The following is a 17,658-nucleotide window of genomic DNA, read 5'->3' on the forward strand; positions in this document are numbered from 1 at the left end:
AGATTCTACTAACTGGTGTCCTTCAAATATCCTATATCAGTTTTGGAGTAGCTAGTTTTAACCCTAAATATAAGCTGGAAATATAAGAAGAAATGCTGCTGAGTAATGCTATTACTTGCCCTCTCCCTGTGGTGATTAGAAAAATCAACTTTTTTAATATATTTTCTTTTACTGCTGTATTTACGTATCTTAAGAGATTCCATTTCATAACAAGTCAGAACTGATTTTTGTGTCATGTATTCAATCTTTTATGTTTGAAATTAGTTTTCCATCAGTTAAGTATTATTACAAAGCTGTAAATCAGCAAAAAATTAACTCAAGCATGATAAGGGCCATCAAATAGATATATTGAATTAATAGTATATCAAATACGTGCAGCTACTTTCTTTCATAGTCTATTTACAAATATAACAAGCTTTTTCTCAATTAAAAAACCTAAATTATCACCTAGTCAAAATACAGGAACTGATACTAATGCTGAATTAGAAGCACACTTATGTACAGTCAAAACCAAAGGTGGATAAAAATTGGTGTATTTAATTTTTATGTCTCTAAACTACATTTTGTAGATTTTTTATTTGTTAAATCCTCAGAAACAGAAACATGATGCTCTGCCCACTTGGAAAAGCAGGCAGGGCTAGTGAGGATCCCTGCCTTCCCACCTCCTGGCACCCCACGAGCCCCAAGCTGCCAGAACTAGACATGCCTTCCCCAAAGCAACTTGCTCTGCAATCAGGTTAGTACTCAAAAATCAACCCATGATGCACAGTTCAGTCAAAAGATGACTAATTGGCATGATTTTAGTGAGACAAACACAACGCCAGGCTGATTTTGATGGGTTAACAGGAGCGCCGTGGTGTGGGGGTTGTGGTTTGTGGGGCTGAGCATTTCCCTCCTTGCATGTGATAACACTCTTGCCCAACTTCCCAGTTTGCACTAGATGTCAACACCTTTCAGCACAATGCTCAACTGCAACACTGGAGTTTGCAGCTAACCGGTATCAAACTAATATATAAAAACAAAGGTATTGAAAATGGGAGGAGAAAGGGAGAAAATTCTGGGAGACAGTTCCTTCAGCTTATGCCTTAAATCTTACCCATGCTGCCGCAACTCTCACGCAGGCTGTCAAAGCATGAGTTTTAAGCATAACATGAATATTTGAAAATTTATTTATGGGGAAAAATAATTTTTAAAAGGATCTTTCACTAGCATTGCAAATGACCCAGTAACTGAAATTTCTTTACATTAGTGGTCATTCTTCTCTGAAATAAAAAAAAAAAACAAAACTAACAAAGCAGTTACTTGTAAAATTTTTCATACAAATTTTAATGCATCTCAATTTGTGTACCCTCCTTCTAGACTAAAATGCTTTACACAATACTTGCCTTATGGTTAAAAAAAAAAAATTAAAAAAAAATCATAGAAGCCAAAGACCAGTATGGTTTCTATTAAAATGTTTTCATCTTAATCAGATTTTTTAAAAAAAATGTTTTTCTTCTTTAAAAATAAACTCATTATAATTAAAATTGAAACAAGACACTCCAGAGCTGAAAAAGTTAACATTATTATAATCTATTAAGACAACTTCCATTAAACAGCTGAAACATTCAAGCAAAACAAGTTTGAGGCTGATAAATTTAAGGAAGTCAAACAAATGAGCTGGGAGAACTCCCAGTATGAATACCTAGAGCAAGAGCTTGTTCAAATACTAAATAATACTCCTCACATCTGAAAGAGTTAGAAAAGTATTGTAAAAATCATTTCTGGTTAAGGACTTACATAAAAAGTTAAGAAATCAATTTCAGCTGAGATAGAAATGTTTTCGTTCCCCAAATATAAAACCAAATTTTACAGAACAGCTCTCCTAGTTCTAAAAGACAAGGTTACTAGAAATTGTAATTCAATTTACTAATCAAGTATTTTGTGTTAGATGCAGTACAAACAAGCAAGTTGCCGAGACCCATTTTTATTTAGAAGTAACATTTATTCAACATTTTGGCTAATTTTTATTTAGGATACTTAAAATCATTATTTCTTTTGTGCGTTTTAATAGAATTGCAATTTCATCTGGCTTCACACATATGCAGTTAAAAAAATATCCTTTTCTGCTTACCAAGTTATTAATCTAATACTAAGGCTCTGAATTATATTGCATATTAATGCATACAGTTAATAAGTATGCAAAGTGCACAGTGTTTTTTAGAACAAAAAAAAATTGTGTTAAGAGAAGTAATTAACTTTTCAGAAAATTCTTAAGAAAAAAACCATTAAACTATGTAAATAAAGTAATTCATTCCCCCAATACAGAGATAAACACCTAACTTCTTGATAGGTAGAACATCCAGATCAGGCATTAATTTAGCTTTATATTTATTATTATTATTATTATTATTATTATTATTATTATTAAATTAACTTGTCTTCGCTTCTTTATTAAAAAAGAATTAAGCAGATGGAAGATTTTTTTCTGTTACAGAGAAAGAAAAAACAAGCATTTCTGCACATTTTCAGTCTGCAACCTCCCACACCTCCTCCCCTTCCACCCACATGTCCAGTTTCCAAGTGAACATTCAAAGGCCAAGATCCATATGGGATAGTCAGTATTTTAGAAGCAACACCTCCAATCAACAGCACTCTTTAAAGGACACTACTACAAATGCCAGAAATCTTCAACTGCATTTGTGATACAGAAATGAAACCTTACAATCTCTATTAATGACTTTTTGTATCTTCAAGAAGCTCAATATCAAAAAAGCCACACTAGAACAAATCAGAAAATGGAAACTCTTCTTTAAATGTCAAAGTGAAATTCTGACATTTCGACAACCAGGCTGCTTTACCACTGTGTTTTTCAAATACAGGAAAAAGTAGTGTCAAACTTTCCCATACGTCAATCACTATTTGGTATGTCGGCTTCCATAAAGAAACCAACTCAACAACTGTACTAAAAAAACCTACTTAATTTTTGTAATTTAAACTGTGTTAAACATGCTTATCTGTTACCAGGAAAACTATGTTCAAATTCCAGATAATGAGTTTCCTGTATCCAGAGCACTTTAGACAAAGAGGTTAAAACAAAAGATGTAATACAGGGATGTATGTGAACAGAGTTTTCCAAAGGCATCTAACACATGGTCCAAAGGCTTCCATCAACTTCCTCGTGTGAGTGAAGCAGATGAAGTCTTACTAGGCAAATTTAAAATGGCCTTGAATTTTAAATCCTCTGCGGAATAGAAAAACAGCTGTGTCAGTCTCAAAATAGAAGGCATATAAAATGATGGGGGTTTCTCAACATCTATGGTTCCAATTTCTGTCTACAAATTTAAATTGAAGACAGCTTGCTTTAAATACTTAGCCTTTGCTTTCAAACAGAGATAATAAAAAGATATTTCAATCTACTTTGTAATTTATTAATGATGCTGTCTTGATTTTGTAGGATGCCCTGATAAGAAAAAAAAAACAAACAGGACTACCTTAAACCTAAGGCAGCCCTATCAGTCTAAGAACAGATCTGTAAGGTATGGAGAGAAGGCACAGTAACCCTGTAGGACTTACCAGTGCTTTCTGTTCCCTTGATGTACAGAAGGAAAGCTATACACTGTGCTTTGCCTCTCCCTCACAAACACTTACAGAATATTGACAAAGAAATCTCTAATATGCATGAGGTGCTCCAAACTGTCTACTCTAATAGATGCTCCTGTCCCTCAGTAAGTACGCAACAGCTTATGTTCCCTTTCCTCCTCTAGCATTTGATGGAAAGACACCTCACATTCATATGAAGTAAGAGAGGTGTAAGGGACAGCTCAGGATACAAATCCAACTTGCTAACAGGAAGCCACTCATTTTTTTATTTTTTAAAAAATAAATAGAGCAAGTACAAAGTGGACTACCCCAAATGCAAGATGATGACCCTCTGGTTTAAAGACTCTTCAAGATAACTGAGATGGAATAATTCCATTTTGTATATGGGCAATTATAGCACTAACTTGGTCTTTTCACTTGTTTGCTCAAATTTGCTCTCAATTCTGTACATGAACAGATAAATTACTAAGCAGTAATTACACAGCACCTCAACTCAAAGAAATGCATTAGAGGACAATGATACAAATACTGACTCTAAAGGACAATCAGCATCAAAAAGCTCAAGATAGTCCCCCCTGAATATAACATGGTCAGTTACATTTTGAGGTTATAGTGTTTTATTCCAGTTGACCCATACCAACACCAAGCATGGTGTAAAGCCTTAGTAATTCTATTGTAAGGTCAGAATGACAATGCTATACATACTAATGTTTTCAAACATTAAATATAATGTTACAAGAAAATCCAAAGTGTTTATTACTTTTTTCTTTTTAAACCTCAGAACTCCTTGGAAGCCTGTCATAGACACTGCAACTTCATTCAAATGTTCTTTTAGGAAAGGAAAGCAAAGTAAATACCACCTTTTCTTTACTAACTTCCTCTCCTGAATTGCAATGCCCATAGCTTCATTAATCGAGGGCTCTCAGGTTATTTGCAACTACATATGCAAAACCAGACTCCCTGTCACTGAAGTGGAAGCAACAGAGGATGGCTTGCTTACAAAACAGCCTGTCTCCTCTGAGGTTTGGCCCTCACAGCCAATGTAAAACCCCACAACTTACAAACTAAAACAATTTATTCTCTAGATTAAAACTCAGGAATGAATTAGTAAATAATATAGTAGTAAATTTAGCTCCTGTTCTGGAGAACAGCTTCCTGAATGAACAATTAAAAAGTATCTTACAGGTTTGTAAATTGGTAGAGCCTACATACAAGAACAACAGCATTTTGGCTACATCCGAATACAGTTTCCCTCTTTTTTTCTTTTACTTTCCATTTTCTTTCATTTACAAGGTTCCAAAGACTGCTAAACAGGAATGATGGCAATCATTATGTATAGTTTAGAAAGGTCTACAGACAAAGACATAAATCAATTGTTCTGGTAGAAAATACAGCCACAAATAGTCACCTAGTTAAAAGATCACCCCTGAACATCCACGTAGCCAACCTGACCACCCATTCACTTTAAGAGCAGTGTCTGTCCAAATCCGTTTGCTGAGACCACAAAAACTACTTGTCAGTAAACAACCATGTTTACCGCTGAAGTGACTCTCAAAGAAAGCCATCTCTGCCACTGGAACCCTCCTTAAAAACAACAGTGGTGGTGGGCATTTTCTCTCACACAGCATGTTTATGCAGTCTGTCTGTATACATTGCACACCTCTTGATTCCTGCTTTATGGACGCACTCCACAAAACAAAGCCAAACATTATTGAGACTCAGAGAAAGGAAGGAAATCTCCTCTTGTACATTCTAAGACAAAGACCTTTTTTTTTTTTTTTTTGCATGAATGATAATATAGAAATTTTGTTTGCATGATATGAAAACATGTCACAGAATATCCACCTGTTGTTCAGGTCTTCAAAAAATCTGAGAAACAGAAAGCAGTGGGACCACACAGGGAAAAAGAAGCAAATTAATATTCCAAAAGACCTTGTAAGATTAAAATGTTAAGACAGCCCAAGGCCTCAATAAGAGATACCCAGTAATACTGAAATAATTATTTAGGGATGCATATTGAAGGAAATACCCACATCTAAGTGAGAAGAACTCCCCAATGATGCTAAAATGGTAGAAAGAGCAGCTGCAGTTACTTCAATGTAGAAAAATCACTTGTCCTTTGAGTCACTGGAATTCTTCAGAAAATGGTGTCCCCAAGAGTACATACACAGGCTATTGATTTTTGCCAGCCATCTTAGTTTGGTCTTTAGAAGGGTGACCCAGCTATACATACCAAACAAAACTTCAAAATCAAATACTGTCAACTGTTTCTTCTCTGATACCATGTCCATGCACTAGGACGTGAAGCTAAAGGAGAGGACAGTACACAGAGACCACATTTTCTGAAGAACTGTGGTCACCCCATCCCCCCATAAGCACATGCTTATGGGAAGGGTCCAACCCAGGCAGCAGAGAGCAGTGCGGAGACCCACACTATGGCCCCAGTTCCACTGCTCCAGCGGATATCGGTCCTCCCAGGAACCTGAGGGAAAGGAGAACAGAAGAGAACACAAGGCAAGAAATCCAGTACAAAAAACTACTTGAAAAAAAAAAAACCAAAACCCACCATACTCTGTTTTCACTGTCTCAGAAGAGACATAATTAGCAGATTGCTTACAGGATTTTATTCTATGGAAATAATGAAACATCAAGAGAGTTGAGGGTTCAGACAAACTTTTAATGCTAAGAGAGCAAAAGGCTCTGCCTCTACAGCTGGAACAGGGTGTAGGAAGAGCTGCTGGCAATGGGGGTGACTCCTTAATAGGGAACAATGTAAGTACCTTGGGAACTAATTTTTAGGCTTGCTCTAAGGCCAAACATGATTACATGTTGAAACATAACTGGCTCAGAGAGGGGCAAAACCAAGGGTCCTCGAGGCAACAGCTGAGGGAAGTAATACCACCAAAGACACCAGTACACGAAGCCACATTGAGCTAAGGCAATCCTTTTATCTTTTCAGAACATAATTATGACTAAAATAAAGGTTCGTTCTGCAATCTGTAAATGTCAAATTGTACCTCCAAGCACTCACACACTCTGCATGGGGAGTGGGGGGAGAGAAGTATCTATTACACAAAGCTTCTAATACAATACAAAGAACAAATTTATTCTCTCAACATGGACTAAAACCAGCGAGATTTCTCTACGCCTTCAGCCTTGCAACATTCTACTGTAACATTAGAAAAATCTGCTGAAAGGTAGGACACATCATGGTTTCCATTATATGTTTGTTTCAAACTCTTGAAGCAGAAAATCCTTTAAATAATCCACCCTAATAAATTATTCACAGAAGACAAACTTTCAGCAGAATATAATACATGCAACGTAAACTGAAAAAAGTGCAAACTTCTGCTCCCACCACCAGCTAGCACTGGAGCTCAGGGGCACTGCAACAAGCTGCAGGTTCTGCTTTTACTGCTGCTTTTGGCTTTTCAAAAACCTCGGATCAGATCAAGGGCCTGATGCATACATCCAGCAGAGAAAGTCTTTCATCAAGCAGTAAAAGAAGCATTACTCTCTACCTTGAGTTCTCCTGCACATTTACCAATTTTCTTTGCTTTCAAGTCTTTTTGCTGCAGGTAACAAAACACCATGAAGTTTGTGTTTTGTTTTGTTCTGGGGTCTGGGTTTTTTTTGCATTAGTCTGCTCTGCCATTTCAGATTTTTTTCCTTCTTAAGCACATGTTCCATTAGAAATCTTAACACAGTATTTCTTAGAAAGTCTGATTTTAGTTCCATGGAGAATTTGTGCTAAACTCCTTTAAAATTGCTTTCTCTGGACATAGTTGATATGCATAAATTTATTTAAATTTTTACAAGAGTACAACAGGTCCATAACCATAAATGTGTGAATTTGTTTTGCATTTTGTGTTACTATTCTAACATGCATAATAGTAACACTAATTCAAAATTAATATATTCTTCTGCCATTATGTGTGTATATATATAAAACTGACAGTAAGATAGTAGATCCTACCATGTCAGCAGTATCTTCTTGTACCATTTTGCATATGCAGAGCTACTGCTATTATGTCTCTAGATCTTTAAAGACAATCAATGAACTGAAAATAGCCACTTAAGTCTAGGTTTTGATGATAACCCTGAGGCAGATATGTTTCCAGAAAGTAGTAAAGCATTTGAATTCCTTATTATACAAATCATCTCCTACCACACCAGTGCTATCAGCACTGCCAGCTCCTAACTCCACGTGCTCTACATGGGAATGGAAGAAATGTCTTCCCTGTGTTTTGAAATCATAGTGAACACCTCCCATTTCTCCCTTCTCAGCATCTAATGACAGTAATCTAACGATCAGCAACCAGACTGATCTATTATTACTGTGAAGATGGAAGAAATGCAATTGTTCCAGCTTTTTTTTTTTCTTCCCCAAACTACTAAAGTCACCACACCCAAACAGAGTTCCTATCAGCTTCTGTCACTACCATAAAACCATGTCCCTCAATTTCACCATCCATTAAGAGTCACCACTGTTGCCACCCTCTTCCACAAACATGCTTATTTTGAGCAATGCAGCTAAAAAGCACGATGGAGCACAGAGAAAGTGCTTTTTCTGAACAAACTGAACCATGGAATAAGCTATTTCAACATACAGATTCTAGGAAACTGAGCAACAATTTGTGCTGCATAAAAAAATTTCATCTACTTCCTCTCTATAAAGATGAGCTTAAATTCCTGTATACAGACTGCTTAAAAGTGCCAATACAGATGATTTACCCTCATCCAGTCCTCCAAGAGTCACAACAGACATGCCACTACTGCCATGCTCTCATTTTCTGACAAGCTAGAAAGCTTCAAAGCAACAAAGTCAAACAGGGAAAATACTTTTATTCGTATTGAATTCCTATAAGGGTATTTTACTGCTAATTTCAACTAGAGATGTTGAGTAGAAAGACCAGAATTTCTTACAGATCTGTGACAAGGAAGTCAAACAGCCTTTGGAACTCAAGTTTTAAAGAGATTAAAATAACTTCTACTTGTCTTATCAAGCAGCTCTGTTTTTATTAACAGGAGCTCTACAATGCTTAAGAGGCTATACAACAGCGTACTTACTATACCATGATACCATATTTATTCTTATTTCCACCACTCTCTCATTCTATAGTAAATTTTACACCCACATGGTGTCCAGAAAATACTAAAATTGAAGACAACTAATTAAGAACCAACAGAAATATTTTCAAACTAGTACTTGGCCACACTAGTGATTTAATGTGTTTTCTGTGATCTTGCAGCTAATATGGCTAAGGCAGTTCGCTGATACACAAACACAAATTCATCAAGCAAAGAGTACTGAAGACTGAATTTATAGCTACACTATACTGTGTATGCTTCTCACTTTACACTTTAAAAAAATAGTGCTGAAGAACTGGGAAAAGTTCAATTAAAAACCACAACAACTAGAGTAACAGAAGTAATTTTCACTAGTGAAAGACTTAAGTAGTAATCAAATTTCAGTACTCAGGACAAGATTTAGAAGCGATGTGATGAATGTCAAAATACCACCTGGTACAATTAAGCCTACTAGACATACCACATCGGAACTATTGAAATTGGGCAGCTAAAATATTTTTAAAAAGAAAAAAAATCCTCAAAAACAAAACAAAAAATTAAGACCACTAGCCCACACACGAGAAGTTAAAAGGTTGATGACCTACCCAGGGCATGAGGTTTCATAACCATGCTATGCAGAACTATGATGGCAATAATTTAAATTTGAGTTGAAGTATTTGCATCTAAAAAGGAAGAACACCAAACTTTTTAACCAACAATGTTTGCCAACATTGTTGCACTGCATTAAAAAATGACCTGTCCCCTATTTCTGTTTGTTACTAAACAGTGACTGACTAATGAAAAGCTAACTTCCATAGCAATTTCCAGAAAGACATGGTGAAGATGGTAGCCCTCAGGTAGGAAAATGTCAAGTTATAAAGGTGAAAAAAACCTTTTTTTGTATAAATAAATAAAAATAACCAGGGGAGAAGGGGAGAGGTGTAAAACCCTCGTTTCCTGGAAGCGACAGCATACATAGCCCTCAGGAACTGCTGCACAGATCTACAGATTGTTCCAGGTAGACACTGTGGAGGCTGACAAACACAGGAAATATTCCTGGACGCTCACGACACTTCTGAAATAACATACTAGGCACATTGATGCAAGTAAGGACGGGTTTCTGTACTTTACATCTCACTTGGCAATTTTTATTTCCATGTGAAAATTTGGCATGCTGAGTGAATTAAGACTAAGAAATTAACTGAAATGTTTTGCTGACTTACATAAGCTTAATAAAGAAGTCATTTGAAGGGCCTCTCGTGCAACCTAAACTTCTCTGTGAAATGTTTTTAAGATTACTGTTATTTGCCATCATTGCCAACACTCACGTCTAGTGTTTCTATTGTTCCTACACATTTTTGAAAACATATCTCCAGTATTCTTGGTGTCCAATCTCCCTTTCAATACCTTTTAATAACCCTTCTTTCTTTTGCTAGGCATCTGTTCAAAAACCCACACCAAGAACCAAGTGGAAATGTCTTCAAGGTTTCTTATGTGGTTGTTCACTAAAGGGAGCAAGACCAGACACCTTTGAAATCCCTATTATGCAGTGCTGGTTGTGAAGCAAAAGCAGTAACATTCAGAAAATCATGAATTCTCATGAAAATGGCACCATGCTGCTGGATCATACGCATCAGTCACCCATGGCACACTGCTGCCTGGAGAGTTGTGCAGTTGCCAGGAAAGTGACTTGCAAAGGGATGGAAAAAATGCAGAAGTTTTGTTTTGCTTACACAAACAACTGACTTAATTATTTTTGCTTCCTTCAAATAAGGTTTCTGTTCAGTGTGACAAACATGAGCCAGCAAGCATAGATCATCATTGCTGCAGAAGGTGAAACCAGTGGAGCCACACTCAGAGGCAGCTTTGGGTGGTGCTGGCAAACAGCCACTCCATCCAAATGGGTATGGGAATTCTTTCCCACCCCCAGTGCATGGGAAGAATTATACTACAGAAAACTGCAGTTTGGAAAATGCATGCTGGAGGTCTCTTGCTTAGTAAGACTTAATCAAAATGTATAAAAAATACCCTCCCCACCGAAGAAATACTGTACAAGGAAACTATTTTAAACTTCATTATAATGAATGAAGATGAAATTTTAATCACAGGCCTAGAAGTTGGATTTTGCCTTAAGAATAGTAATAATTACCAGATTTCATTCAATATGAGCAAACAGAAGACAGTAATTTGAAATGGCTAAATTGCCATTAACTTTCTACTCGCAGTATCACTCAGTTAAGACAAAAAAAGGGAATGAGAAGATGAATCATTTAAAATACTTAATAGGTGGCCTATACACCACATTTCCATAATTAAAACTGGGCCATTGTAGCTAAGTATCCACTACAGTTCAGTCAAAAAGAGATTTAAGAACACATAAGTAATGCATATCAAACAGAAAAATGATAAAAAGACAGTCATCAACAGAAAAGTTACAAGTCTCAAAATGTCTCCAAGTCTCTTAAGGAAAACTAAAAGTTTTCTAAAAAATTTCCTGATGACAGGACAAGATACAGTAAAACAGAGTAAGTCCTCAGAAGGGGAGAGACAAGAGTGAATGGTTTAGAAATGGATACTGTTTTGTAAAAAGATACAGGATGAACCAAAAGTATCTCTTCAGAAATTACTGGGAGTCATCTGATTTGAGGTGAGCTGTTTTTCAGTCCACCAGTAACTGATTTAATGAACATATGCTAAAGAAGTGTTAATTGGCATTTTAATATGCACCCGACACATTTAAAAGAGCTGGCTCTAAACACATTTTATTTGCGGATATTCTTTTCCAAAAATGCTGATATATTGGAAATTCCAGAATCCTTTTCTGACAACAGGCTGATGTTTTAAACCATCAAGCTGTGTGTTCTAGGTAACCACATGGCCATTAAACCTCTACCAACCCCAAGCCAAACAACGATAAAGCTGATGGGATTCTATTAATAAAGTATTCTAAGGCTGAGATTCAATTAATGATAGTCAACACAGTTCCAGGAAAATTAGTTTTCAGCTTCAAACAGGCATGACTTCACTCTCTGATGATATTAGAAGTTTCCCTGGTAAAGGCAACTTCGTAAAGGTAGTAAGCCTTTACTGTGGCGCATTTGGTTTTTTATGTAGGAGACACCGATGTATTAACTGGTGGCATAAACTTTCATTAGAATGCAGACTCCTTCGATTAAGAACTATTTAGATGATACAACTTCAACAGCCAGCTATGGGGACTATTAATTAAACAGTAATAGCTTTTATGGGGTCTTCCACAATTTGAACTATAGCTGGCACTTTTCATATTTACTGAATATCTGGAAGTAAGTATAAATCAACCACTGGTAATTACTGTGGATAAGCATAAGAGTGGCAGGTAGCTACGAGCAATCACACAGACAACACACTACATCATTTGGGCAATGCTTTCAGATGAAATATGTTTGATCCAGGAAATGTAATTGATTAAGGAAGAGGTAGGGAAAAAATCTCCATGGGAACAACCATTTGCTGGAGTGGCGCAAGTATGAAAGGTGGGTCCAGGTACATCAGAGTCCCTCTAGAAAGCCTACTAGCCTTCTCACTGGGAGCAGCTGTTTCCGTCCTGAGATTTCAAGGATTTAGGATTCATTACTGACTGATTATTAAATGACTTTTTTTTTCCTTTTAGTTCAGTACCTGATATTTTGGTAATAGCTTTAAGATCAAAGTTAGAAACAGATTTAGTTTAAGGACTAATACTTATGACTGCCGTTCCCATCTGTGCGGGGTTAGCGAGTATTTTAATGAAAATTTTCTTGTGATCTTAGAAGCATGTTTGTTGAGACATGAGACATATTTCTATATGAAGAACTTAAACTGTTTCACTGAGTGCAGCAAAACTTTCAAAAGCTCTTTGACTAGATCCTAGCATCAGCCTTGCAATTTTCAAGTCTTTGTTTAAAAAAAAAAAAAAGCATTCTTGATGGAAGGAAGGACACATGCTCTCCTTGTTCTGAATGGGAAATTACTGTACAGGAAGACAAGCCAGGCTTAAAGACTATAGTTTAGCTGAGGACTCCAATTCAGGAAAGGTAAAAAGAAAATTGTACATCTATGTGGTGCACAGCACAGACATAAGTTCCGTTATGCTAAGCCATTTACAGCTCTTAAAAGTATTCTTTTTTATAGTTTAAGGACTAACTTTTTTTGGGGTGTGTTAAGAAGAGCCTGAGCCAATTGGCTGAGGTTTAGGTATGGCTTAGGAAGCTTCTTACTCTCACAGGATGTATGCTCAGCAGGTACATGTGGTCAGTGCAAGAGAAAAGGCCAAGCTCTACCACATGGTATTTTCTGCCTCAGCTCAACAACACAGAGAGAAAACTATTAGAAAAGTTACAGGAGAATCAGTAGATTGTAACAGCGGTCCTTCAGAGCTTAAAAATCTATGTATATGGGTGCAAAGGGCAGAGGTTTGGAAGCTGCGACACTAGCTCATCCGTGGAATCACCAAGCTTTGTTCTTACACCATTTCATCAGTCACCACACAGTGAAGCGAAGATACCTGCAGCATGCAGATTTGTTATGATCAAGGAGGTAAACAAGCATATATGCTGGGACATGTCTCTGTCCTTTCACTTAAACACATTTCTGATGGATATAAATAAAAATGCGTTTATTTACATTAAATAAATACTGTTCACATTTTACACAAACACTTGATGTATTATCACAACAGAAACACAATCCTTTCATAAAGTAGCTCTTAGACAAAACATTTTTTTAAAACAACATAAATCCATATATAAGGTGCTTAAAGTCACAACTGGGATTTTGATTTTAACTAGTTAATTGATGTTGGAGGTTATTTTTTACACAAATCTTTGAAAAGGCATAATCACATTTACTAGCACTGTAATGTATATTCCAAGAGTATCTGTAGAAAGGCCTATGGTTTTAAATATTACCGTGGTAAATACTGTGATAATCTCATTTGCCTGCCACCCATCCTGTAGTCCTCAGTTTCCACTTACTTTACGGCAGCTCAGCAATGGAGGACTAATGAAGTAGTGACCAAGAAACCTAACCTGTTAGACACAACACTAGCACAGGACACCTGTCATAAACCTATGTGAGCTACCACTGTCGTGTTATTTTTAAGTAAACTTTTTTGCTTTCTAACAATTCCAATCCCAAATTCTAATTTTTCTGTGAAGAGTCAGTATTTTCTACTGCTAACCGCAACACATTAAGTGCTCCCTACATAAGACTTCACAAAACACAGGCAAAAAACAAAACACAAGTGGAAAATAACCTCGACACACCTCCAGGTGCATATCTGTTTGTTTTATTCATTACATCCTAGTAGGGTTTTTTTTTTGGCCTCTATATAAAACAATCACTTGTTGGTATGTTTAACCTTTTCTAGCCACATGGAAAGCCCTTTATTTTTTAATAATTTAATCAGTCATTAAACATCATTGCAAATATAAAGAAAAAAAATTCACCTGACTTCCAAATATATTTCTTCAAACCACACTGAAAATTTTTCAAAGGTGTATTATTTTATATGTATGACACACTGTTGTGAAGAATTTATACTCAACTATAAAACAGAGTACATTTTAAGGACTTGGAAGCAGAAGGAACATCTCAGACCACAGAAACTTAACCCCTGACATTGCACACAGACACATCATATAATCCCATTCATAGAGTGATTTGGCTTTGCTACGATAGCTATGCTGAACAATCCAGTTTATATCCTTCTATTTCTGTGTGAGAGAACTTGGCATGAGAGGAGAAGATTCGGTAGTTTATATCACAATGAAAACACAGTTCTACAGCCACTGAAAATACACAACCTCTGACAAACTGGAACAAAAATAACATCTTATTCTCCTGGATGCAATGTGAGAAAACCTGTTAGATTTTTCCACATGATTCGCCCCCCACCCCCACTCTCTCCCTCCCTCCCTCAATCATCCACCATGTCACCTCAAACAAAGGATTAAGAAAATCCAAACAAGCATGTTAAAATATTTTTATGCGCACTACATTCCCAATCTGAAACCCATCAAGTCTACTAAACTCTTCCAAAATACAAAAGGACTTACCCAATGTGTCTTTTAGATTTTTAACCAGAGAACCTTTCTTCAAGCTGTTTTTTCGCTCCACATAATTTGATGGCACATATCCCGTTTTGTTGGCCGCGTTTCTTACCCTCCACCACGTCTTGGAATCATCTAATAGCCAAAGACGCTCATTTTTCTTGATGTCAAGTTCTTGGTCCTGCTGTGCAGTGTAATCCCACTTTGCAATAACAATAACTTCTTCTGTCATCTTTCATGGAGTCCTTCTGCAGCAAAAATATTAAAACATGCTCATCAGTAAATTATATCATGTAATTCTTACACAATTTTTTTTTCTTCAAGTTCTTCTGAAATAAACAAGAAAAGGGTAGGAAAAAATGAGAAAGCCATACAGAGTAAAACCTCGTGGACTGAAACGCTACTTTCAAAAAATAAGGGAAGTCATACTGACCTTTCTTGCTTTTTTCTGCCCCTAAAATATGACAATACCATGATAGTAAATTCTAGTCTTAATATATTACATATGCTTCCTCTGAATGTATTATTCAGATACACATACAGATATATTCAGATGAATATATTATTCAGATATACATTAACAGAGGCTAATTTATAAAACCCATTTAGTTTTTGCATGTGGTGAAAACTATCCCACACCTGGCATTCACAGTTCTGAGAAAAGAAAATAAATATAGCAATATTCCAATAATATATTTTCTTCTGTCCTACTTCCTCATTCCAACATATTATTTATAAATTTTCTTCAATTAAACAAAGTTATCCATCTTTTTTTTTTTTTTAGTAGGAAGTTAAAAATACCTTAAAAACTAATGTAACTCAGCCGGGAAACCTGCCATCAAGAGAGTACTGTCTTTACTAAGCCTTTGTTTTGTGCAGGCAGCACAAAACTGCATTTCAGGAGAAGCCTTCGCTCCCCCTTTACTCCAGGGAAGATCCCAGCTCACCACAGTCCTGCACTGGGCACAAGTCAGCAGGGTGGAAAAGAGTACCCACTGTGCTTCCCTCAATTGCATTTCATTTCTTCCCTAACTGAAACCTATCCAGACTTCTGTTAAGACTGAATGAGTTGCCTTTTTCTACTTACCTGTAACAAGAACCATCTTTTCCAAAGCTGTTTGTCAGCTGCATAAAGACAGTTGCATGCCTCCACATTTTCCTACACATCCCAGTAATTACCAGGAACAATGTGAGGGAGCACAATAGTGTGCAAGGAAAAGTCCCATACCAGTACCAGTGACATTCAAACACATTAAAATGCCAACCAAAACATGTTGATTTTTTCCTCTAAATGCTCAGAAGTTACCTAAAATCTTCTAATCACTGCTGGAGGTTTTTGGGGGAGAGGGAAGTGGAGGAGGACAGGAGAGAGTGGGAAGTGAGAATATATTTGAAAATCAGTGTAGCAGATTTTTTTTTTTTTTAAAGTAAAAGCTGCAGATTTTCTTTAAATCACAGATTAGTTGAAACAGGTCCCAGAGTACTTCAAGCTACTAATGCCCAAGGATCTTTTTAACATGATCCAGCTTTGTTGCCTAGTTCTTAGCAGTCCACAACCCTATGAACTCTGATACCTAATAGTTTACATGACAGAAAGGTAATTAAAAAAAACCCTAAACCTCCAGCATGTAAATTGTATCACCTATAGTCACAAAGGGTTCCTTCTGCAGTCTGTAAACACATGCACACAGACTTTCTTTAGTTACAGTACAAACTGTGAAATCTACATGCTAGACAGCCCAGCAGTCTACTACTTCAAAGAAAAAGAAGTATTTTCCTTGTTTAAAGTTAACCTATAAATGTAAGACACAACAGTGGACTCTATTATAGCTTCCTCTGATCATCATTTTTATTTCCAGAAGAGCATCATAAAGGGTAGAGCTACGATTGCTAAACCATTTGACAGCAAAGCTCTGGAAAGCACCAGCAACTGATACCCCTCATGGCCAAGGTAGGACAACATTTTTGAAAATGAGAAGCTAAAAATCAACAGTCTTAAATATTAAATTTCCAATTAGAAAACACAAAGGAACATATGACAATTAAAACATTATTCAAATATGCGTTTGCATAGATGAGAGTGTCCAGATGAAGTAAAAAAGAAGTTACCATGTTTTGAACAACTGAGAAGAAACACAACCCTTACAGTTCAAACTGGCTGTGACTTAAGTGGGTGGAATTGATGGTTTTACAAGAAACTTTTTTTTTTTCCCAAAAAAAAGTTATAATCCCATCTGACAATCACATCGGAGAGCCTGAGCTCTGGACTGCAGTCTTCAATAAACTGCCCTGGTTTCTGACTCACATAGAACAGACAGATAGCCTACAGGTCGATAAGCTGATGTAGCCACAGGGGGATTGCAATCAAGCATGTTCTGGAGGCCAGTGTTGTCAATATAATCTCTCTCTCCAATTTAGATCCATTTATTTCATCTCAGCAATTGTAAAATGGTCAATTCTTACTATTCCTGGGGACTCAGAGAATATAAAGAAATAGGAAACCATCAGCACAGTTGGGTGATGTTGCCACCACACAGGCTCCACTTCTAAAAAAGGTTCTTTTCACAACACAGGCAAGTTAAAGTAATCTATCTATATTACAGTATATTAATAATAAAAAAACACATTCGGTATAATATGTGACTAGTGACTGATGAAAAATTATTAAACTCTTCCTATTCCTGTGGGAAAAAAAAAAAATTATTGGTCACTGTTGTAAGTCACCAAGTGTTTCTCTAAGGTGTTGTGCAAGGACAGAAGAACAGGAAGAGACCACATGTCAGGGATGACGACATCAACTATACAGTCCTCTGAAATTTACTCAGGAAAGTGAGTCCCAAGCTACCCGATTTCTACAATTCCAGTTTATTGTCCACACTTAAAACTGCCACTCTGCCTGAGAAACAATGTAATTCACACGCAGATCGCTTGCATG

At 36.5% G+C, this 17,658-nt stretch overlaps 1 protein-coding gene across 1 annotated transcript in view; it reads right to left on the reverse strand.

Annotated features, from left to right (window-relative positions):
* Window positions 1-17,658, reverse strand: part of NCK2 (NCK adaptor protein 2) — a 68,083-nt gene that overhangs the window by 17,366 nt on the left and 33,059 nt on the right. The window contains exon 3 of the mRNA XM_026855641.1: window positions 14,730-14,971. Coding sequence (XP_026711442.1) covers window positions 14,730-14,955 — 226 coding nt within the window. The 5' untranslated portion in view covers window positions 14,956-14,971. The remainder of the gene's footprint in view (window positions 1-14,729; window positions 14,972-17,658) is intronic.

This window comes from Athene cunicularia (assembly GCF_003259725.1).
Source record: "Athene cunicularia isolate RWA chromosome 1 unlocalized genomic scaffold, athCun1 chr1_part1, whole genome shotgun sequence".
In the NCBI taxonomy this organism is placed as follows: domain Eukaryota; kingdom Metazoa; phylum Chordata; class Aves; order Strigiformes; family Strigidae; genus Athene; species Athene cunicularia.